Source organism: Meriones unguiculatus, chromosome 4, assembly GCF_030254825.1.
Source record: "Meriones unguiculatus strain TT.TT164.6M chromosome 4, Bangor_MerUng_6.1, whole genome shotgun sequence".
NCBI classification, from domain to species: Eukaryota; Metazoa; Chordata; class Mammalia; order Rodentia; family Muridae; genus Meriones; species Meriones unguiculatus.
The window spans coordinates 118,560,929-118,586,907 of NC_083352.1; the positions used below are offsets into that span (position 1 = coordinate 118,560,929).

At 40.6% G+C, this 25,979-nt stretch overlaps 1 protein-coding gene across 1 annotated transcript in view; it reads right to left on the minus strand.

Annotated features, from left to right (window-relative positions):
* Positions 1-21,770, minus strand: part of Top1 (DNA topoisomerase I) — an 86,074-nt gene extending 64,304 nt beyond the window's left edge. The window contains exons 1-2 of the mRNA XM_021644349.2: positions 21,393-21,770; positions 21,026-21,050 (exon numbers count right to left, since the gene is read on the minus strand). Of these exons, the coding sequence (XP_021500024.1) occupies positions 21,026-21,050; positions 21,393-21,425 (58 nt within the window). The 5' untranslated portion in view covers positions 21,426-21,770. The remainder of the gene's footprint in view (positions 1-21,025; positions 21,051-21,392) is intronic.
* Between the last annotated feature and the right edge of the window lie 4,209 nt (positions 21,771-25,979).

The window sequence follows — 25,979 nt, forward strand, 5'->3', positions numbered from 1 at the left end:
GCATCTGTACACTGGCCATGCACACCCATGTGCAGGCACACCCACACACACTCTAGATGAAACCATAGGAAGAACCCTAAAGTCTTTGAAAAGACAGAAGTGTGTGTAACTACTGTCATTTAAATAAAATTACTCCATAAAGACATAAGTAAACGAATAAGCAGAAAACACCAGATATCAACATCTTTTTTAAAGTATTACTGCCCAAACTATTCCTCCCTGAAGTTAAAAGGGCTTATTATAAGTAAAAAAAAACTTCCAGGTCCTGAGTTCAGTTCCCAGCACTCACACTGAGTGAACTCACAACTGTCTGTAACTGCTGCTCTGGACTCCAAGGGCATAGACATATACACATTTAAAAATAAAGTAGAAAGAAACAAACTTCCAAATGATGAAGATACTCCCATCTTTTTCCCACTATAGAAACAGTTTCTAGTTAGCATTATATAGGATTTAATGGTTAATGTGCACATAAAAAGATATCCTTAGTGCTACATCTCTCTCTGTTTTTTGTTTGTTTGTTTTGTTTTTGTTTTGCTTTTTGAGACAGGGTTTCTCATATAGCCTTGCTGTTGTGGACTCACTTCGTAGACCAGGCTGGCCTCGAACTCACAACAATCTGCCTGCCTCTGCCTCCCTAAGTGTTGAGATTAAAGGGATGTGCCGCCACCACCTCATTACAAGTACTCAAGTCCAAAGCACCCTACAAAAAAACTGATTGGTCAGACAAGACCTCTGTCCTCACAGAGTTTAGAATGCAATCATGTAATTAATATATGAACCTAAAGAGCCATTACACAAGGAACACAAGAGAAAGAAGACATTAAAACAGGAGGCAGAAACATGCAGACTTTAAACATGTGGCCAATTTTAAGTGAAATGTACACATTTGACCAAAGAAAATCACTAATCTTTACTAAATATGCATTTTGCTTAATTTGACATTTTTGAAAATAAAGTATACCTAGTTGGTGTGCACAAGTCTTGAGGCAAGAGAATTCTACTCACATGTTCCATCCCTCCTCTGACACCAGTGAATTTAACTTGAAGACATAACTCCAAGGTGTCTATAGACTCTATAGTCTAGAAACAGGATGAATGGATGGCAACAATGCTCAGAGAAAAACTTCTGAAACACAGTGACAGGTAAAGGGAAGAAATCAGAAGGCAGAACAACACTAAGACTACAACAAAGGATTAAGAAAAAACATGAGGAAATTAAGACTATTCTAAAGAATTATAACAGAATTTCCATATTATCAACTTTTAAAGAGTAATTTAATTATATTGATACTATTAACTGTTTAAATGTCTTGCTGTTATTATTTTTCTACATTTACTTACTGTGTTTTAAGTTACTTTTCTCCTTCCACTAGATCTCACGAATTGAGCTCAGTTGGTGGAAACAGTTTAGACTAAATCGAGAAGAAGAGGAAATTAAGAAGCAAGCACTGTTGGCAGATAGACCACCTACAATAAAAAATGTGTAACACACCAGACACTGGCACTTCCCTTAAATCTCAGGGGAGCCAGGCAGATCTGAGTTCAAGGCCAGCCTGATCTATAGCGGGAGTTCCAGGACAGCCACTGCTACATAGAGAAACCCTGTCTGGGAGGATAGGGGGAATCAAAAGAGCAACAAGCAGCTAGCCACTATTACCAATGCTGAAAATTTCATCCTCCCATGACTGATCAAAATTAAGTAAAATGTACTTCCTGGCAGTAAGGAATTGATAGAGCTGATTCTTGTCAGGAACATATTAACAAATAAAATCTAATATATGATTCAGAACCTAGGTTCAAAACCCAGCACCACAAATTGATTAATTAAATCCCAGTTATTTATGTTTATCTCTCTAAAGCCATTTGGTTCACAAGTTTCTTTCTATTTTGTTTAAGGTTACAGAAATTCTAGAGTCCTAATCCTCTTTAAAGAAAAAAAAAAGGAAACAAAATATCTAAAAATAAGATTTGCATCAAAAAAATCTTGATAAAATTTGATCTGTTAAAAAAGGAATCTCTCGGTGCTGGAGAGATGGCTCAGAGGATAAGAGCACTGATTGCTCTTCCCAAAGGTCCTGAGTTCAATTCCCAGCAACCACATGGTGGCTCACAACCATCTAAACATGAAATCTGGTTCCCTCTTCTGGCGTGCAGATGTACATGCTAACACACATTGCATAAGTAATAAATAAATAAATCAAAAAAAAAAAAGGAATCTCTCAAAGCTCAAGATAACGAAGCTGGAGATTTGTAAACTAAGTTCCCTCTGGCCTTACCTGGCAAAGGAAAAAAAAAAAAAAAAAAAACAACTTTCTTTTCCATAAGAAAATCAAATCAGACATACAAACTATATGAAAAAGAAAGTCAAACCCACAAAATATTTTGCAAAACCTTAGAATGATAAGATGGATGAGGGAGAGCATATTTCTTTAGCTACTCAGAAGCTGAAAGCAGAGGAGTGCTTGAAACCAAAGATTATCTGGGTAGAAGTTAGAACCTACAACCTCAAAAGAATAGTAAGACAGAAAATGAACAATCATAGCCAAACTCTGCCACAAAGCTCTGATACAGACGGGAGAAGAAAAAAAAAAAAAAGACTTGCTCTACAAAAGACCAAATTCTTGTTCTGTCATTTAGTATATAACCTTGGATGCAAAACCATTCAACTTTGTCTTAAGAAGGAAGCACAGAAAGAAGCTAGGTATAATGGTGCTGAAAAGGCAGAGGCAGGCAGATCTGAGTTTAAAGCCAGCCTGGACTAGAGTGAGTTCTAGTACAGCCAGGGCTATAAAGAGAAACCCTGTCTCAGGACCCACCACTGGAAAGAGAAGGCAGCACAGAAAAGATCTCAGGAGCTTCACACTCTGCTCATCATAAACTTGGTTGGGATCTGTGCTCTTGGTAAAAATGTTCCTCTCTGGGAGATGAAATAATAGCTGGGGCTCAGAAAAAAAATGTTATGTATATATATTTAATCATTTTCATTACTAATTTATGTGGACCTAAATTGAGCTTAATCATTGCATACAATTTAAGACTTTTGGCTCTATCTGTGGACTCAAAGCAGGAACCAAGCCCTAGGCACCTTGCCTGATAAAGCAACACTGGATAAAAAGATGTTTGATTTTTTCCCCCTACACTGAGACCCTGAAAAAGACAAAGGAAATACAATTTTGGCCTCCTCCAACAATCCTATACCTAGAAACCTGAGGAATTTCCAGGCTGGTCCAGGGAGATGGCTCAGCATGTACTAGTGCTATCCACAACCCATATAAAATACCAGATGCGGTGGCAGGCACCTGTAATCTTAACATTCCTATGGCAAGACAGGTGGCAGAGATAAGAGAATCACTCAGAGCAGCTTAAGAGTCAGCCGCAGAAACAAGAGACCCCACCTCAAAGTAGAAGAGAACCAACTCCTGAAAGCTGTTCTCTCATTTCCATAAACACTTTATATACACACAACATACATGTTTTATGTGCACACAATGTTTTGTTTTGTTTTCATAGAACTTCTAAGACAACACCAGTTAAAATCCCTCATGCAGTGCATGTTTGCATTATTTTAGCTGTAGTCAGTAGGTGGTCACCCAACAAAGTAGTCAAGCCTATGCCTTTTTAAATGCAGTCAAAGCTCAATCCAAGCATAAACATTTACACTTTCTAAAAGGGCACACAGGCTGGGATATATGGCACAGGCTCAATGGTACTGCATTTGCCTAATACACTAATTCCATCTTGTGGAAGAGGGATACTAAAGAATCAACAAACATGAATAATTATAAAACTATTTCATAATCTTCAAAATTTTAAAGTAATCAAATCAAGGCATGAGAAAAGAGTCCTTTGCTTCCAAAAAAACAAAGGCAGAGAGAGGAAGAGAACTTTCTGGTACAAAGAAGGGAGCTTTGAGCCATGTTTGAATCCTGCCTCTTTACACCAACTTTTCTTGATAGACTTTGATTTTTTTATATATGGCAACTATTTAACAGTATCACTTCCCTCCTTCAAAGTGTAATCAGTGTAGGAAAGATGAGTTATACTGTCAAAACTATCAAAAGTTGCTTTCCCCAAGAACATACACACAGTACAACTTTTGTCAAAGAAAATCTCTATTTCCCTCTGATGTACAAATATACAGCCAATTCACAAACTAAATAATGGAGCCACATGTGATAGCCCTTAAGTGAAATCTCTGGAGGCAGAGACAGGTGGACTGAGCAATGGAGGCCAACCTATTATACTTAACTACCTTGTCTCAAAAAAGCCAGTAGTTCACTCTTGGTGGCACATGCCTTTAATCCCAACAGGCAGATCTTTGGGAGTTGGAGGACAGCCTGGTCTACATAATGTATTTCAAGCCAGCCAGCGCTACATAGCAAGATGGTGCCGCCAAAAAAATTAACAATAAAACAAAAACAAGCTTTAGAAGTGGTTCACAATCTGTGAGTCATGAACACTTTGGGGATTGAACAACTTTTTTACAGGGTGTATCAGATATCTGCCATATCAGATATTTTATAATTCATAACAGTAGCAAAATTACAATTACAAAGTAGAAATGAAATAATTTTAAAGTTGGAGTTCACCACAATATGAGGAACTAACTGTATTAAAGGGCCACAGCATTAGGAAGAAAACCAACAGCTCAGAATTTAGCTCAGTGGTAGAGCACTTGCTAAGCATATACAAGGCGTTAGGTTTGTTTCTCAGTACCACAAAACAACATAATCGACAATGAAACCATCTGACAGAACAGACCAATTAATTAAATTTTTTAAAAAAGGTTCCTATCACCTCATTATAAAGCCTTGCATCTTCTTCCCATAGAATCACATCCCCAAAGCTGTGGTTTACACAAAATCAACGTTATACTTAATACTATGCACTTGTATTTTCTAATGCTTTGAAAGACTGTTTTTGTTTGGGACAGATAATGAACTGGTCTCTAGTGATAAAGACTGACATCTGGGAGTGTGGTCATATATCAGGAATGTGTGAATCTCTCCAGGAACTAACAAGCTTGAAAGCTTACTGTCATTAAAAGGAAAAAACATTGAAGAAAAAAAAAATCCATTTCCTCTTTCCAACTGTCTCAATTCACACTTTGAGTGCTGGTTACTCTTCAGTCTGTTTTAAGGGTGGCTAATTCAAGTGAATCCATATAGGAGCCCTTATTTTACAATGATTCACATTGAGAATGTTTTCAAGATTCTAAAAAAAAATAAAAAAATTAACAACTCTATCAGTCAGAAGAGGGAGTTCATGGCTAAGTGTTCCAGAACTGAGAAGGAGAGGGAAAAGGCTGGAAGGATTCACTTCTAAAGCAAATCATGGGCTGGGGATGCAGTTCAGCAGCAGAACACTTTATAGCAAGTGTTGGTGAAGCCCTGGGGATTCAATCCTCAGTACTATAAAATAAATGAACAGAGACATAGCACACACATACATGCAGCATGCATAGCTTTAATAATTAAGAATTAAGCCAGGGGTGGAGGTGCATGCTTTTAGTTACAAAGCAAAGCCAGGCAGATCTCTGTTACTTTGAGGTGAGGCTGGTCCAGTGAGTTACAGCTACATAGTGAGACCCTGTCTCAAAAAGGGGAGAGGGAGAGGAGGCGGCTAGAGAGATGACTTTGTGGTTCAGAGAACTGGAGAGTCAGATTCAATTCCCAGCACTTACATGGCAGCTCACAACTGTCTGTAACTCCTATTCCAGGGTTGCAGACACTCTCACACAGGCATACATGCAGACAAAACACCAATCAACATAAAAAAAGCCCTTTTTCAATCTACCTAAGATGCATCGAAAACAGAACCTGAGTCTGAGGGATATTTAACTACACCCATAATGTCCTGGGGGTATAACTCACACTACCTGGTTCTGTTTCACATTTTAATCAGGCTGTGGTATCAAACAGTAGATTAAACTCCTTGTGCTATATTAGTTAAAAATTACACAATTGTGAGCTCTAACCCTACATTTCTAAAGTGAAAAAGAGTAGTGACAGGTGAAAATGCAGAGCCCTTCAGACATTGCTTGACTAACAGTAATTGATTAAATATCTGCCATTTGTTTCACCTCTAAACAACTCCTACTTTATTCTCCAAAAATCTGATTATAGTCAAAACTAAAACTAGAGAAAACCGATTCTATTTCTAGTCTCTACATAATTTACTCAAATTGTTAAGATCTTAAATATCTACTGTCAATGGCCTCAGCAGCCAAGGTTATATTTAGTTTCAGCAGAGTAAATAATATGTCTTAGCTAATTTTGAGTACAATTATTTCCAAGCTATAGCCAAAACTCAATATGGACATGACAAGTGAGAAAACCCTGACAGGGATGCAGGAAGGACTAGCTCTACTCTGTGCTTACTAAAAGTTAACATACCAGACATACCAGATACAATCTTAGATTCTCTGTAATTATAGTGCAGTATTTATAGTATTATTAACTGCAACGATATGAGTTAAACTTGGTACAGGTAACATGCTAGAAGCTTAGAATTTCAAATAAAGTTATAAGCAAACAGTAGTCATTTTAAAAGATATATTGATCCATGAAATTATGGAAATTTAAGCCAACCTATTTTGCCAAATATAAAATACACATAAACTCCTTCATAGGGACACTGAAATATACTAAAAACCCAAAGGACTATACAATTTCTCCTGTTTAGCACTAGGGAGGTCAAGTAAAACAGAGACCTGCCTGAGCTTTTAAGTGATAAGTTCTCCTAGCACATCATCGAGAATAAAGCAATGTAAACAAATAGGTGAGAAATCCATTCAAACTTGTAACACATTATTCCCACTGGTCTTCAGATTTCTTGCAAAGTTACAAGAGCCCCAAACATCTATTCCAAGAAAAATATAAATCTTAATTTCTTGGGTCTTCATTTTATTTAGAGCTGTGCTGTCCAATATGAAAGGATTCAGCCACATGTGACTATTTTTAAATTCAATAAAATAGAAGGTAGGATTGGGAAGAGAGGCAGCACTACCCTGCATGATGCTGTCTTGCACCATTGGAGTTGTTCCTGGGCATCTGCTGTACCAGCTACCAGCTGCCATGAGCTGGCCTGGTAGACTACACTAGCCAAGTTCTGAACATGAACTACAAGGGGCTCCATGCCAATGAAAGCCAGGTGCCCAGGCACAGATGGAGTTCTTACAGCAGGCCAGCCTCCCATGCCCTGACATGACATACTATTCAGGATAAATATCTGCACCACAATAGAAAGCAGCAGGTACAGCTGCTGCACTTCATTTCTGCCATCACCAAAGATGCCTTTGTGTACTCAGGGAGCACAACTGTGAAGCCTGGCTGTGTCATGGCCCTGGGCACTCCGATTCTATTGGATTAACCATGATGGTCCAAGGAGCTCTCATGAAAGCACCATGCCACCTACCAGGATGGACAGTGATGTGCATTAGTGTTCATTAGGTGGCACAGATGTCCCATGTCACAGTTGGGGCTAGATATCACGTGACGCAGGTGAGAGGGGTGCAAGAAAATTGCTCACAGTCAGGAAACAGAGAATCGGACTAATGACAAAAGACTAAAGGACCTGTGGTGGTAGACAAGCTGATGCACGAGGAGAAATACCATTAGGAAAACAACCCCCCAAATCACTGTGACAAACAAAGTAGGACCCTAAGGAAGGGTCTCTCATCTCAGCTGATCGACTAATGACTCAAGAATACCTACTATAAAAAATAAAAATAAAGAAGAATACCATATGTTCTAAGGGGCATAGCCCATACCTGTGTCCTTTTCCCCTCGGGACTATAATCCCTGATTATGATTTTCTTCCCTTTTAAAAGCCTGATATGGCCATCAGCTACCATACTGAACAGGACAGAACTGGATTTCGCTAATCTACAAACATGGGATCAAAACATTCTGTGTGACCTCCTCTGCATAGTGGCAACTGAGAATTCTTTTGCCCTGACTCCCTATCTAGCATTTTAACCCACTTGTTGAAGCTAAAGCACTTTCCTACATGGCATGCATTATACAAGTGGGCCATTACTAAGTAGATTGCTTCTGCACAATGTCGTGGAAAGTCAAAGCCTGAGTCTGCAGGATATTCAACTGAAATATTACTTTTGGAGGAAGGCAAATGAATCCCACTTGTACTAACTTGTCCTTTTCTTTTTAAGAACAATGCTTAAAGTTAGAATGCTTTATTCTTGCCTCAATATAAGTCTGTAGTATGACACATTTTCACAAGGACATCCCTGCACTTCTCCTTTCCCAGGAGGTAGACTCATCTAACATGAACATTTATGTCCTCAAGGCCAGCTCAACTAGGATAAGCCCATTCCTGCAGGCTTGTTCTTCTTTGCATCCATTAACTGAGCTCTTAATGCCTAAGTAATAAAGTTAACTTCCAACCTGCCTATACTATTCAGGTGTCAACAGCTCAGTCTAAACTGCATTTGATTCTCATGATCAGGGGCCTCAAATGGCCCCAAATCTGTATCTTTATGGCCCAAATCTGGCCATACAGGTATTAGGGTATTACTGTATTTATTTATCCAACTGCTGATTCCAGCAAGAAGCCTTTCTTTTAGGTATTATGACTGACCATTGAAATGTTCAGGCCATTCTACGGACCACTAGAAAGCTGTAGCAAGAAACTGGAACACATTCCTCAAATTTTTTTATGCCAAAGAGGCCCTTCCTCATTAGGAATTATTCAATATCACAACCTTAAGGAAGCACAAACATTGCACAAGTAATGAACTCTAGCTAGGAATCTTTGTGGTGGGGAAAAAAAGAGAGAGAAAAGAAACATAGTCTTAAGCAGCTACGTTACTACAAAGCTAGTTTTAGGCTTTGTACAAATAAATGTCAGGATCATAAAAACTTAACCATATGATTACGATGATCAGCCACTTTATCTTATTCTTGTCAACAATTTGATATGGGGAATATATTAATACCAGGCCTAGTTGTTTATTTCTTCAGGTTTTTTGTTTGTTTGTTCGTTTGTTTTTATTTTTGTTGGAAGAGGGTTTTTGGCCATGTGGCCCATATTGTCTCAAAGTTGCAATACTGCCTCCCAAATGCTGGGGCTACAGACATAGGTACTCTTTTATACAGCTCTCAACCTTATGGATAAGAACATTAGAATAAGTTGTGACATGCTGACAGTTACCTAGCTAAGAGTTGATCTAAGACTATCTAAATTCCAGCACAATTCTGACTGATGAACATGTGGACTGTAAACATCTTTCATTCTTCCTAAAGGTATGAGGCTCAACAAAGTCAAACCTCAAATCTTGTTCTATTCCACTGGCTTTGAAACTTCAGTATGGATCAGATCACCAAGAATTCTGCTTAAAACTCAGATAGCTGAGGCTCCATTTCAGAATTGGAGTGCTGTAGTTAGCAAGGCCCAAAAAAGTCTATTTCCATCAAGTCTTCAGACAATGCTTATAACTGCTGATCAGGAAACCATACTCTGAGAACTATCACTGGTCTATTCATATTCTCCCACTTAAATCAAGACCATTACTAGATAAAGACCCCAACTAATTTAATGACCTATAGACTAGATCTTCTTTATTCTACTGTTCACTTAAAGCCCTCCCCCTTAACCATCGTAGGACTGGAGAAATAGATGGCTCATCAGCTAAGGGCACTTGCTGCTACCCCAGAGGATCTGAGTTTAGTTTCGAGCATCCATGTCCAATAACATCAGCTCTGGGAGATTTCACAACCTCCTCTGGACTCAGAAGATACCTGCTCACACATGGCATGGACTGACAAATATAAAAGACAGACAGGAACATAAATAAAAATAATTAATTTTTTAAATGAAACAAACTAGTTCTTTGAGTTCTAGTTGGTCACCCCATCCAAAAAAAATAACCAAGACTAAATGGCTTATTAAACATGGAAACAGAAAGAACTGGTAAGACACAGCAAAGGCAATTCATTATCTCTGCTATTGAGGTAAATCTTCAATGAAAGAACTTCTTTTTTTCTTTATCTTTTTTTTCTTTCCTTTTTTTAAGCAGGACCTCAAACTATGTAGCCAAAAAATGTCCTTGAACTCCTGATTCTCCTTCCTCCGCCTTCATCCACTGGCATCATAAGCATACTCCTCCACACCTTGATATGGCTACTTAAACTAGAATGGAGTTGGCAGTAAGCGTTTTTAACTGTACACTGAAAAACAATGTGCTGGTCTTTAGCCACCGAGAGAAGGAGAAGTAGTCTCTCTCAGAAATGAACCCCTCAATTGGTTATCTATCACAAAGTGGTCAGTCCTAAAATCATATATCCAAAAGCAACACACACACACATACATACATACATACACACACACATGCATACCACACACAAACCCTTGCAAGCCTTGTAGCTTGACTAACAAACTATCTTAACATAATGAAGCAAAATACTCATCCTAGGCAATTAAGATAGTGAGGGCCTGACAGAAGCCTCCATTTCTCTTTATGGGCCACCAGCACTACTAAGGACCATGTGGGCTTGTTGGAGACACACTCACACAGATCTTCAGTATCCTCCAATACAGAACCAAACTCCAGGAGTAGTTCTAGGACCATGTATTTCTTAGCAAGCATTCCCACCATACAAGACTAAAGATAAATATTAGCTCTACACTTCATAGGTGAAGATTAGAATTAGGAATGGAATAAAAACTCTATTACATAGTTTCAAAGATCCAGCTGTTGAGCAGATGCTAAAAATGGGTTCCCTTAAACTCTCATATTTCTGAGTCTACACTCTGCAGTGGGTAAAAGCCCATTTACCTTACCATTTAGAAAAACTGACTCAAGAAAAAGCAGTATAAGCTTTAAATAAAACCCTATTATGCATTTTTCTACCCAAAACATACAGCATTAAAATTCATCTTCCTAGGTGGGCAGTGGTGGCACATGCCTTTAATCCCAGCACTACAGAGTTCCAGCACCAGACTACATAGAGAAACCCTGTCTCAAAAAAACAAAACAAGGGGCTGGAGAGCTGGCCCAGAGGTTAAAAGCACTTACTCTTCCAGAGGTCCTGAATTCAATTCCTAGCAACCATGTGATGGCTCACAATCATCTATAAAGAGATTTGGTGTCCTCTTCTGGCATGCAGGCAAACATAGAGACAGACATTGTATACATAATAAATCTTTAAAAAACAAAAATATTTATCTTCCTATTTTTCCCATATATTTTAAGAACCATTTTTCCATGACAAAACCTTTTAAAAGCTTTAAGAATTTCTTAAAATTGGACCCCATTCTATAATCTCCACAATTACTATAATCTACCTTTAACTGAATATTATTTTTGTAGCCTGATCTTTTAATGATCTTCCTGATCAATAGTATAAGGTCTCTAAGATCTACATTAGGTTTAATCTAATTTACACTAATGAGCCATTCCTAAATGACTTGTATTTCCTTTAAGTAGTAGTTTAAAAATATCAAATTCAAGTCGACAATATTCAGCATCAACCAGACTTACCATCCACTGTGGAAATTTCTGACCATGTAATTTTCTTCACTATCCCACAAATATCTAACTATTAACATGCACTCTACTAAAATTTCTTTAATATAAAGTTCTTTAATATAAAATATATAAATTTAGGGTTTTTTGTTTTGTTTTGTTTTACTGGAGAATGAACCTGTAGCCTTGCACATACTAGGCAAGTGCTCTACTCTGAGTTATACTGACTGCCATTTTTTAATAGACAGAAGAAACTCTGGAATGAAGAGTATAAGACCAGCCAAAGGTGTCCAGAAGGCAAAGTGGCAGGGTGGGTGTGGAATGGGTATAGCATGTAGCATAGGAGTACCTTCTGAGGGACAGGGTCTGTTTCTCTCCAACACATACGAGGGGCTAAAGGTAACAAATGAGCAGACACAGAGATATGAAATCTGGAAGAGTAAAAGGAGCAGCCGCCAGCATCATGTGGTATTCTGAGCCATCAGGCTTAAGCCCCTATATCTGGGGAAATGTGGCTATGTCTCTGAGCACAGAAGTATTCTAACTAAAAGCCACAGGAGTCTGGCTAGATGTGAAGTATGCTTGTAGAGGTGCCACATCCTTGTTGGTGAAACTGGCTTAGAAGACCTTGATGTGCTGCACACAGTGGTTAAACACCTGTAATTCCAGGACTCAGGGAGGCAGAGTCAGGCTGTGAGTTGGGGGACAGCCTAGTCTACAAAGTGAATCCAGAATAGCCAAGGCTACACAGAGAAACCCTGTCTCGAAAAAACAAAAAGCAAAGACCTTGATATGTATGTCGGTGAGGCTGGTCTGAAAGTTATATTTGTTCTTGGGCAACCCCACAATGCAATCAGAGAACAGGCATCTTGTCTCCAACTTATAATGAATCAACAAGCTTATTCTTATCACAGCAGATCAGACAAAGGCTCGATACCACCAAGACTTGCCAGCAGGACAGTAATGCTGATGGCTAAATTCATGGTGTAAGAGCTCTGTCCTGGATTCGAGGCTTTGGGCTTTGGTAGCTGCAGCCTTGTATGGAAGCACCACTGCCTCCCTCTTTTTATTTTGAAGACAAGGTCTCAGCTGGGTGGTGGTGATACACACCTTTGATCCCAAGTGCTTGGGAAGGAGAGGCAGGCAGCTCTCTGAGAGTTCAAGGCCAGCCTGCTCTACAAATTGAGTCCAGGATAGCCAAGGCTACACCCTGTCTCGAAGAAAAAAAGAAAAAAGAAAGAAAAAGATAATTACACCAGGCTGCAGAGATGGCTCAGAGGTTAAGAGCACTGGCTGTTCTTCCAGTGAGTTCAATTCCCAGCAACCACATGGTGGCTCATAACCATCTATAATGAAATATGGTGCCATCTGCTGGTGTGCAGGCAGAACACTGTATATGTTGCAATAAGTAAAATAAATCTCAAAAAAAAAAAAAAAAAAAAGACAAGGTCTCACTGAATTGCCCAGGTTTGGCACAGAACTCATGATAATCCTCTTGCCTCAACCTTCTGAGAAGCTAGAACAGGCCTGAGCTTATTTAAGATATGCTTGTTTCCTCAAATTTCTATTTCACAGGAAGGTGAGTTGGCCACTTTAAATAAGATGTAGCATAAATAAGGATTAAGTAATTCTCAGGTGTTTTCAGTCTTTCAATTTAAAAATGTTTTGGGGGAGAAATAGCAGCTTTTGAAAAAACTTGCTAAGACATGTTGACTTTCATGGTTTAAAAAAAAAAAAAAGAATCTGGCCTTTCATTGATCAATGTATCCAAAATATTAGTATGTTTCCTTGAAATCCCACAGTTCTAGTAAAAGACTGGGAAATTAGTTACATCAATAGATGGTCTTCATTTTTAAGCCTGTCTTTTCAACTGAAATTAATTAGGCCTTAAACTCAATCTGGGGGCCTGGAGAGGTAGTTCAGTGGTTAAAAGCATAAACTGTTCTTCCAGAGGACGGGACCAGAATTTGAGTGCTGTCACCCACATCAGGTGGCTCAACAGCTCAGGGAGGATCCAATGCTTCTGGCTTCCATAGGCACCTGCACTCATGTGAACACACAGAGAAACACAAATTTACATATAATCAGAAATTTAAAATATTCTTAAAAGAAACCAGGCACGCTGGCAAATGCCTGTAGTCCCAGCACTCAGGGAGACAGAGGCAGGAGGATCTCTGTAAATTTGAGACCAGACTGTCCTAGACTGTCCTAGACTGTCCTAGACTGTCCTAGACTCGATTTGTAGACCAGGCTGGCCCTCTGCCTCCCTGAGTGCTAGGATTAAAGGCACGAACCACAGCGCCCAACTCAGTGACTGCTTTTAAAATGAGAAAATGGGTATAGAACAGACAGCTCAGTTAAGACAAGGAAAAGATGTAACCAACTCTAATTATAATTGTGTAAATATCAGGAAGATTTAAAACTTGTACATGAAATACCAGTAGATAATCCCTATACCAGTAGTACTTCAAACTATCATTGAATAAAGATCTACTTGGACCTGGTGGCATATGCCTTTAATCTGAGGAAGAGGCAACCTGACCAACATAGGGAGTTCCAAGCTAGCCAGGGTTACACAGTGAGTGAGATCCTATCTGGGGGGGGGGGGGGGGAAGGAGTGAAAGAAAGAAAAAGAGATCTATGTTAGAATACATGCAGTCTTACTGAAATTTAAATATTACAAAATGGACAGAGAGGAACCTTCCCATTCTCATATAATCCTTAATAGTTTATGACACAGAAAATATTTAGCTGAGAAAACAAGGGGCCAGGAAAAGTTTCAGAGTGAGAACAAGAACTTCCCTAGATTTTTTTCTCCAATTTCTTTCTATGGCAGCTCCCTATTCACCATCAACCAGTATCAGTCTGATTCCAGCTTTAATGTCAAAGACTCTCTCAGATATCTAATAGTCCAGATGCATGGGGTCCAGACTATCTCTACCAGCAGATAGTAAAGGACGGGCTGTGACCTCTGTACTAGGAAGCTTACTGACTGCAACCTGAGTTTCTAGAATCTGCATGCTATCAAAATGAGGTGAGAATGGAAAAAGATCAAGTTTTCCTCCTGGTCTCTAGTTCTCCTTAAACATACACAATCTCCACTACTCCCATTCAATTCAGATTTAATAAAGTGTTTCTTAAAAATTCTAAGTTAGTTGCCCTTCTTCTACTTCTGCCACTAATCAAGAGCTCAACTAGCCAACTACAAAGAAATATAGGAGATACCATAAAGAGATGGGTAAATTTAGTTTTGTTGTTGTTATTTTTCAAGACAGAGTTTCTCTATGTTGCCCTGGCTGTTCTGGAACTCTGTAGACCAAGGCTGGCCTCTAGCTTCAAACTCAAATCCACTTACCTTTGCGTTCCAAGTGCATGTGCCACTATGACTGGTTAAATTAAGTTGTTTTAAGCAGTTGTTAAAACCTGCCAGATCAGTCTCCTACCAATCAGTAAGTAACATGCCTAAGAAAGTATCACTGAGCATTCAGAGTTGGTAGCAAGGTTAAAATATGAACTTTTATTAAGTCTCAAAAAGGTACGTTAGTCTACAGTATTTCAAATGTGGTAGAACACTCAGGAAACAGGAGAATCTTAGTTCAGGCCAGCCTAAACTATACTCTGAGTGAGGCTGTCTCAAAACAAAATACTTCAACACCTAGAACCAAAAAAGCTTAGTAGTTTAAAAAAAAAATAATAATATATACACACACACACACACTTTTATATACACACATACATGCCTACATACTGGGAGCAAGGGTTGGTTAGTTCTTGCTCTTAAAAAAATAGGATACCTCATTGAGTGTGGTGGTGCATACTTTTAATCTCACCACCTGGGAGGCACAGGCAAATAGATTTCTGTGAGTTTGGAGGCCAGCCTGTTCTACAGTGAGTTCCAGGACAGCCAGAGCTATGCAGAAACCCTGTCTCAAACATACAAACAAGCAAACAAACAAACCTGGGGCCTGTGATGGCTCAGCAAGTAAAGACCTGCACACCCAAGCCTCACAATCACAACCTGAGCCCACATGGTGGAAGAACTGTCTATGTCAAGTTGTCCTCTGTGGCACATGTTACACTGTGCTTTGAGCTGTGCGCGCAGGCACACAACACCCATGTATGCAAGCACACACACAAAGAAATAAATAACTATTACAAAAACAAAGAAAAAACTAGAAAGCTGTTAGAATTCGAAAACATCTCCTAAAGTTTCAAGGGTGGTAGAGGTGAAAATGGTACAATAGTGAATGTTCCAAAAACAGGACAACAAATTAAAAATGAGCACCTACAAAAAACTATGAAGTTGTCTCTACCAAAATTTTGAGATGTAACAGACAGTTAACTCACATTTTTATATGGGCAGTCTATGTCAATATAATAATCTGTATGCACCCCAGAAGTATTACCCCAAATAACATTGACACCTCTGTTTAAAAACATGTATTTAGGATATTTCTTAAATATATGGAACAGGTGCCATGATAATACCTACTTGCAAACTATGAGACACTTCCTCTAACACTACAAAAAAATATGCTAATACCTAAATGGGTTTCTGCTTTCCTAATCAAGTCTTGGCTACTGTGCTTCCCTCCACTCTTCTTTATTCCTTTCTGAAGTGTCCAGGCCAACAATATCAGCACAGCAAGTTACCAGCACAGAGATAGTCACGAGGATGTAGAAGAACAGATGTAGAAGAACAGAGTTTGGAAAAAAAAGCTAATTCTTCCAAACTAATGTCTTCAGTGTTAGAATCCCTATTTCGGCTGTTGACCTGAAGCCACAAAAAATAGAAAGGTACTTCTCAAACTTTAGATTTACAAAAAAATTAAAAGAGACAACCACCCCCTGCTACTACTTAAGGTAAACATAATCTGAAATCTTCCCTTAAACACAATATTCCATTAACTAAGTCAGAAACGTCTATCCTAAACGCTACACCTTAGAAAGATGGATTCTCATTGTCTGCCCAAATGCCTTTGATTTGCAAAAGTTAGATTAAAAGTAATCAAGGCATAATCAGATAATTTAAACCAAAAGAAACAAAATTTTACTCAAGGGCTTCCACTTCTAAAAGCCAACAAAACCCAAAACTTCTAGGTTTGACTCCAAATAATTATTGCCAGCATTTTACAGTCTCAAGGTAAATTCCACCTACATGCAAAGTAATTATAGCTGGAATTCATTTCAAAGTGAACCTAGAGCCTTTAGAGTCCATCACAGTTTTCACTGGAAGACATTATCCCTAACACAACACACTTCTGGGGAAATGACTGGATTTGGAGAAAGTCAATTTTACTTGGCATCTAATAAATGGCAAAAGTTATAGAAGATCTGTAATGTACATTATACATTCATGCCCAACTAATATGAATAATACAATTTCAGTATAATATGGTCTTCTAAAATGACATATTCAAAGAATGACAAACTCATTTCCCATGCCACAGTTAACATAAGACAACTGTTGCTATAATTAATATACAGTTTTTCTAACATATATACAGATTGAAAAAGCAGACTTTTAACTTTCCCACGCCATACACACTGAAAACAAAAAAACTTACAGGCTAATTTTGGTATTTAAGCCTTACAACAGGTTAACTATAAAGATTCCTGTCACTCGCCCAAGCACGATGGCACACACCTGTAATCGCAGCTCTCAGAAAGGCAGAGGCAAGGGGATCTCTGTAAGTTCAAGGCCAGCCTAGTCTACAAAGAGTCCAGGACAGCCAACGCTATACTGAGAAACTGTCTCAAAACAAAACAAAACAAAAAAAAAGAAAAATTCCTGTCACTCATACAAATAGGTACTCCATGTCTTTTATGCTGACAGGAAAAAGACTCAACTTTCCTGCCCCTTTGGAGACCAACTCTGGGTTCTTTCCATTTTGCACTATCTACTTACCAAAGAAAAGTAGAACTTAAAGAGTTAGAAATATTACCCAGTTTTTGGTCTTTTAAACCATGGAGTTTTGGGTTTTGTTTTGTTTTGTTTTCTGATTTCTTTAGTAACTCCTTTATTTTCTTGATTCACCAGAAATATCCAGGCTGAAATCTGTGAGATCTGATATGCTCCAAAATAACAGCAGTTTACTAATTCCAAAAGTCCAACAAAGTGTGTGGCTAAAGGATAAAAAGAAAGACTCCCCCGGAGTCTGATACTTAAATACGTCCAGACTCAATCTAAAACTTTCCAGATTTCATTTGGAGAGACCACCCATTTTCAGCTTTAAAATGTGATGAGCATTTTCAGAGCCACATCATAAGCCTTCTCACTGCCTATCCCAACTCATACAAACAGCAAGCACAGAAGCACTATTAGGATCAAAACAATTCCCCTCATGCAAATTAAATCCATTAAGCCTACCCAGGATCAACACATAATATGATGGAACTGAGTATTCTACTTTGCTGTGGGAGGGGAGGGAGTTCCATAACTCCAGTAACTTCAAGTTCTTGAAAAAGAAAAGAATTACCAGCACCTTAAGCTGATGTTATCAACTGTACGGCTAGGCATCCTGCGCAGTACTGTAATAATGACTCAGCCTCACTATGGTTAGTGCTACTGACAAAGGGAATCTTTTCATTCAGGTAAAAGGGAAGTATGAAGTATAGGCTGTGCTCCTGAAACTCCTAGCTCATTGGTAATATCTTAAATACAAATATACTACACAAATAACACTTTCGCAGAAGTTGAATATGACCCAGAATGCTCTAAATTTCATACAAAAGGCTGTAATTCTTAAGCACTATAAAAAAAATGAGCTTCCCAGTAAAGGGAAAAATCTTTTACATCTCATAGGATTCAGGCAAGCAAAATGAGGGATATGTGGTTTTACTTTGTGAATTTGCAGTTTATTTGTGTATGATTGTTCAGGCTCACTTAAAATCATGTTTAAGTAAATATCCTCTCACTACAAAGATCAATTAAGAAGTCAGGGTATTAAAAACTAGTTTTTACTTTTTAATTGTCTTTCATATTTATTTAACTAATCACTAGTTAACATTATCACTTGATAGAGCAAGCAGTTACTGACACTACATCTCAAAAATACCCACAAAGGCAATCACTACAGCATTGGAACCTTAATGTGGTAGGTATATAAAAGTGCTTTTCTCTTCAAGATTTTGGTAAAAAGTAAATGGCATGCCATCAGTATTTCCCTTTCCAAACCCTTTAACTGTTCCATACAAAATAGGAAACTTCATTTCTTCACACCAGCACCATTCCTACTGCATGGAGGCTAGGTTTATGGCTTTAAAGTGAAGTTTTCTCATCTATCAAATAGAGATAACAGTACTCAAGGGTCCTTCCAAAGAATAAATTAGGTGAGCCAAGAAAAAGAACTGTGATTCAAGCCTGACAGTTAAGTGCTCAATAAATATCAAATATCATTGTTTGAAAATGTAAATATATTGTAAAAGTTAACATAGGCAGTTTAATTCACTCTATAAAAATGCAAAGATATATACACAGCCTACAATCACGCACATATTCAATAGCTCCTCTGTATTATTTAGATGAGAACAATACAAGCTAAACTTGAAGCAAAAAGGCTCAACTTTGTTTCATCGCTAAATATATCACCTATAAAGCCCAATAAAAAGCAAATAATTTTTCTATATTACATTCCTACCTTCCTTCAAGAGCTTAAAAGCACTTCTAACATTCACACCTACCACATCCTTTCTTTGCCCCCTTTCCAAAGAAGCATATCTATATGCTTGATAGTTTTCTAAATTGAAGGTCTCATCTCCCTCTTTTAAAAGACCAACAGGATGAACAAATACTCCTAAGACACAATCCAACCCCTGATGATTCTCAGCATCTAGTTTTAAACAACACCCTGCTCAGTCACCTCTGAGAAATTTCCCCACCTCCAGATAAAATTAAGCCCTTTATGTTCCCAAGGCATTTTGGGTACACATATTCTCCAACATCTACCTTGTAATTAACTAATATGACTTCCCTGATAGGCTGCGTTGAGAGCAAGACAGAGCTGTGGTCATAGGTTCAATTCTAGCACTAAGCACAGAATCTGGCATATATTAGGTGCTCAAGAAAAGATATGCTTTACCTAGATGCTCTCCTGACTCAGTGCCATCTCTCTTTGGGTGGCCCACTTCAAAATATAAAGGTAAGGCTGCTTTCAGTTGGGCAGGCCAATACCATGGACTCTATGGCTTCTCCCACTGACTCAGTTCCCCAGAACCCAAACTTAATTGAACAGAATCATGTACCATCAGAATCAGTGGGAATTTCCAGTATATTATAATAGGATTGCTGGAAAGTCCATAAATGTGAGCTTCTTACTGGGGTGGTGGGAAGGAGACACCCAACAACAAACACATTCTTCTCTGGGTAACTTTAGTGGAAATATTAAAAAACAAATGACTGGAAAGGGCTCAAAGGTATAAGAATGTGGGGAAAGCTACTTAACTCTTGATTCCTGAAAAACTGCAGTTTCTGAGAAGAATGAACAGGAAGACAGGAGTGGGGACCGAACACTCTTTGTTTCAATAAATAAAATAGTTTCTAAAACTCGTTATAGTACCCAAAGAAAAGGCCAGCACACCATGTCCAAATGAGCAGCTCAGCAACCTTTCCTCAAGACAAGTACACTAAACTGTGTATCTAAAAAAAAAACCAAAACTGCCTTGAGAACCCTAGTCACAATACAAAGTTCTAGTCACTGATACCTTTATTTTTTTAAAGAAAATCAATATGGTCAAGCCCAACACTCACATTAGGTGACAGACAACTTTAAAACTTTTTAAGGGGAGGTATCTTTGCAAAGAACACAACTTGGGAAAACAATCCCAAAAATACAAAGAACTCTACAAAAGATGGCTTTAGTTTTTAGAACCATAATTGCTATCATAAACATCCCACTTAAAAAAAAAAAAAAAAAAAGGCGAAAAACACAAAAACCCTACAGCTGCCTAAGGGAATCTTTCATTCTGGAAGCAGAAAAAAAAAAAGGCAAGCAAAACATGATGCAGAAAGCGAATAACTTCCAAAATAAAGTTCTATTAAAAAAAAAAACAAAAAGGGTAATTCAGTCCCCAAGCCTTCCCTCTCGGGTGAGGTCTGTGATTTATATGGCTCTGCTCTGCAGAAAGCTCTTTCTGGACAGCTCAAGGAAGGAGCCGAGGGAGGGAGAGAAAGACACAGGCACAGAAAGGAGAGGAGAGAGAAAAAGAAAATGGCGCAGAGACTAAGTCCCGACCGTCGACAAGGCGACTTTCCCGGGAAGAATCCCGGCGGAGAAAGGCCGCCCGAGACCCAGCGACGGGCGACGCGGGGTCTCCGTTATCCCCTCTGGGGAAAGCCGTGATCTGGGGGTACTGGGACCCCGGGAAAGGGGGTCCAGAGGCGGCCCGATGGGAACAATGGGGCCGGTGAGCGAGGAGCTGGGACTTAGTCTCTGGGACGCCATGTCTGTCCTCTGCCCGGCTCCGGCCCGGCGCGGGGGAGGCAGCCGGCGAGGTGTGGGGACACTCGGGGCGGGGCGGGGCGGGGGGCACACTCACCATTCAATCGGAAATCCGCTTCGATCTGGGGAAAGAAAAGGAGGGAAGATGAAACAACCGGCACATGAAGCCCCGGGGCGGCGGGCGAGAGCGCGCGGCCGGGAACCGGGCCCACCCGGCGCCCCGGAACCCAGAGCCCCGCGAACCGCCTCCTCGGGGCCGCCGGCCTCCCCAGGGCTGCCATCCACCCCCCACCCCACCCCCAAACTCCAACTAGACGGCTCCGCCCGGGGCCCGGACATCCAAGCGGCTCCGGCCGGCCGGCCCTCGCAGCGTCCTCGGGCCTGTCAACGCGGCGCGGCCAGGGCTGCGGCCGGAGCCTCAAGGCCGGCGGCTGGCGGAGGGGCCGGGGACCGGCGGGTCGTACCTGAGAGTCGTTGTGGAGATGGTCCCCGCTCATGTCGGCCGGCAAGCGAGCGCTGCAGGCTCAAAGGCAGCGCGGGGGAGAAACGCGGACGGTCGCGGCGGCCTGTGCAGGCGGACGGAGCTCCCGAGAGGCACGAGCAGACGGCGGCGGCAGCCACGGGCCCGCGACTGCCGGGACAGCTGAGGCGGCGGCAGCAGAGGCGGCGACGCTGACAGACTGCCGGGCGGGCGGGCAGGCGGCGAGAGCAGACCCCAGCAGTTGTGTAACAGCCTAAGTTCGCATTTCCCCTCACTGCGCCTGCGCGGCCGCTTTTAAATGGGACGTCGGCGACGTCAGAGCTCGTGGAAAGAAGCTGAGGGTTGCGGCGGGTCTCTTCGAGGTCTTCGAGGCAGAGCCGGTTTTGCCTTGCAAGTTCCGCCCCTTCATTTGCATACGGATTTTGACTCCGCCCATCCCCTGCGTTCTGCCTAGCTCCAGGCTCGCGTTCTCAGAGGCGGTACGCTGGCTCTAGGCAGTGCGCAGGCGCGGGCGCAGCGCGGACACCGCCTCTGGACCCGGGACACCGGTGCGGCCACGTGTTAGGCCTTTAAAGGCCGCGGCGGGACCCAGCTAGGCTGGGCAGGGACCGAGTCTTCTGCTTCTGTGTCTCTGGAGCCGGAGAAGTTTGATCCGCGCATATCTTGGCTCCTGGGATCTGAGTTCACGAACGGCCCTAAGGCGTCTAGCTGGAGTCTCCTCCCAGCCTTTGTCCAGACCTCAGACTTCTGGATTATTTCGCGCACGTTTTTTGTTTTTTGTTTTTTTAATTATTTTAATTTTTCATTCAGGTTTAGCTGCAGTTTACAGGTTCATACATGTAGCCCTGTGTCACAAGTACCCTACTGTATTCGGGTTTTTTTTACAAATGTTTATTGAGCATATTATTTGTTCCGGGAATTACGCTGATGTGATGATGTGAGAGAGGGTTGATGTTCCAGACCAAAGGGACTTGGACCCTCACGTAAGTGGGTCCTGCTTCTATCCAGAATTGTATTCCAAGATGCTGTTGGGAGAGAGGTAAGGAGAGAACATTTAGAGAGCACCAGGCTCTAAGATCCGCCTTGAATCCTCACAGCCCTAAGTGTGGACCTCCTACCCTTCTCAAGCTGTCAGAGGGATAAGTGATTTGCAAACACCTTAGTAACATCATCACACTTGGATGCCTCACGAGCATATCCCGGGCTGAATTCATCTCCACCCTAGCTCAATCCCCAGTGCTGCAAAATAAACTTCAATAAATTCAGAAGATGTTTGTAAGCATATCGAGTGTTGACAGGTCCGAGCGGTAAACACTTGGAGTTCAGTCTTGTGAATGTTTCAAAACAACACCCCACACACACGTAGACCCCCTTTTCCACATGTGCCTCTCATGAAGTGTCTCTTTATTTATTTGGTTGGTTGGTTGGGTTTTTCGAGATAGGGTTTCTTTGTGTAACAGTCCTGGCTGCCCTGGAACTCTCTGCCCTGGAACGCCCCGAGGCTTCATGTTTAGACCAGGCTGGCCTCAAACTCACAGAGATCCTCCTGCTTCTGCCACCAGAGTACTGGGATTAAAGGTGTGCTCCACCAGGCCTGGCAGGGCTCTCTCCTTGCTAACAGTTATCATGGTCGTTCAGTGACTCATAGGGGAGCTACTGACTTCCTGTCTGTCCCCTCTATTTATATAATGCAAGATCAGTGAGTGTGAGGACTTGTCCATCTTACTTAGTTCAGCACTTAGGACTCAGCAACAGGCCCTGACAGAAGGGTCCTACTTAATAAGCAAAGTAACACAGTGGCTAATAGTCCACACTTGGAAGTCAACCCAACCTAATTTTGAATTCTGCTTTCCTATTAGCTGTGTGACCTTGAACAAATTGTTTAGCCATTCTGAGTCCAGTTTCTTCCTCTGCACAATAGTGATATCCCAAACAAACAAAAAGACCTTGTTTGAGAGCATGTGGACAGTATGTATCATCCAGTGTTTATTGTAACTCAGGTCTGCCTGATTCCAATGCTCTTTCTCTGCAACCGTATGCCAGAGTCAGCTTTGCCTGGTTTAGTGTCAGCCCTCAGAGCCTTTCCATGTCAAAAGCAATCCCGGCTAGCAGGGGAAACATTGGCTCCCAGGCTGAGATAATTCAGCCTCGAAGAACAATAGTGTGGCCAGATGGTGGTAGCCCATGCCCTTAACCCCAACACTCAGGAGGCAGAGACAGGCGGATCTCTGTGAATTCCAGGTTAGCCTGGTCTACAGGGCTAGTTGCAGGACAGCAGGGACTACATAGTTAAAACCAGTCCCAAATAAACAAACAAATAAATAAGAGTGTTGTCGTTAGATGATTAGGTAAAACCTTACATCTGTAAATTATTGTCTTCTTTTCTAATTGTAAACATATTGTCATCTAAGGATGGAGGAAAACATGAAAATGTGGTAATAATTCCTATTTGAAAATAAAAAAAAAGAAGGAAAGAAAAAAGTGCTGTCTTCCTCTGCTTTAGCTTCCAGCCAATAGTGACTTAGGATAAGCTTTGTTTGCTTTCCAGGTCCCTCCCAGGAAGACTAGCTAGATATGGAAACAGAATATAGGCCCCAGAATGATGTCTCAAGGATGGCACAGTAGACTCAGTCATGACCCTAGACAAAATGCCTCTGCCTCTATGTTAAATTAGCAATGTCCGCACAGACAGTGATCCCACACATGGTGATAGCACTTGAGAGGATTTTTGGCTGTACACAAAGTTTTACATTTTTACTGCTGTGTATTTATTTGAATGTGGACGAAGAAAAAAAAAAAACTACCACATAAAATCCATCACAATAATTGTTTGAGTTAAAGATTTTTTTAAGTTAAGAGATTAATTTTAAGTAAAAATATCCAGCTGGGTGTGGTGGCCCACACCTTTCATTAACTCACTAGTCCACACATAGAGACAAGGAGATCTTTGTAAGTTTGAGGCCAGTCCAGCATAGTTTCAGGCTAACCAGGACTACATAAGAAGTCTGTCTTTATTTAATAAATAAAATCAAATCCAGGAATAGTACAGAGAGGGAATATAAGACACACTCTAGAAAGGTCAAAGGCAAATATATGAGGTTTTGGAAATACTGCTTTAACTGGAGACTGTTCACTAAAGGACCATCTCGGCCTTCATAAAAATAACTAGCAGATGAAAGCTGATGATGTGGCCTGTCTCCAAAGCATGACTTGTGAAAGATGGATGATTTGTAGATGTTATGCAAAAAGGAGCACTCCACACACAAATGCATACATTGTTATGACTTAAAGTTAAACAGAGCTTTTCTCAAGAGTCCTATATGATTCTTGAAAGAGAGCTGAGCTGTGAAGTGTCTTCAAAATACCTTTTTCTTTTTAATTAATTAATTTTTTTACATGTATGTATGTCTGTGTGAGGGGTGCCAGATCCTCTGGAAGTGGAATTATAGTTGTGAGCTGTCATGTGGATGCTAGGAACTGAGCCCTTATCCTCTGAAAGAGCAGCCTTTCTTTCTTCCTTTTCTTTTTTTTTCTTTCTTTCTTTTCTTTTTTTTTTCTTTTTCTTTTCTTTTCTTTCTTTCTTTTTTTTTTGAGACAGGGTTTTTCTGTGTAGTCTTCGCTGTCCCAGAACTCCCTCTGTAGACCAGGCTGGCCTCGAACTCAGAAAAATCCACCTGCCTCTACCTTTCAAGCACTGGGATTATAGGTATGCATCACCATCACCTGGCTCCTTTCTTTCTTTTCCTTTATTTATTTTTTTTTCTTTTCCTTTTTTCCCCACTCCTTGGTTTTTGTTTTTTGAGACAGTATATAGACCAGGCTGGCCTCAACCCATAGATTTACCCTGCCTCTGCCTCCAAAGTTGTGATTAGGCTTGTGCCTAATTGGATAAAGGCATGTGCCAGCACCATCCATCCAAAATATCGTTAAGTCTAGAAAAACCTTTTATCCCCCTCTCTCTTCTTTCCTCTCTTCCCCTAACCTCTCCTGTATGTTGCTTGGGACTTGGGCTCCTTTGGAATGAATGGACTCAGGACATTAGCTCTGGGAGGCTGCTGAAGATTCAGTACACTCTGTTTGCTTCTTGGGTGGGTTATATTAAACCTGGTCCAATTGTTGTCTTCCAGAATTAAACACTTGTGATGATGTCTGAACAACTTCTGCTTTCCAAGGACTTCCCCCAGACCCACAAGGTTCTGGCTGGACTATATACACAGCCCCAAATGTGCCGGGTTCCTCTTTGACAGTTGTTACACTTGGCCTAAACTGACCCACTCAGAGTATATTCCTTGAGGCTTTAGAATTGAGAAAAAAAGTGGTATGATCACTCTTCTTGCTAACAGATCTTTAGCATGTTAAGTTGAGGGAAGGCTTTTTTTTTTTTTGTCAAGGCTAGAGAAAGCTGGGAGAGGTTGAGGGTAGAGGACAGGAGAGTGCTAAGAGGCAGAGAAAAAAACACTGATGAAGGTCTGTGGATTCTGCTTCATTATGATGTGCGCTGCCTCTGTGGTACCTTGAAATATATTGCCCCTTTTGCTTCAGTAAGCTGGGATAGGTCATGTGGCTGTTA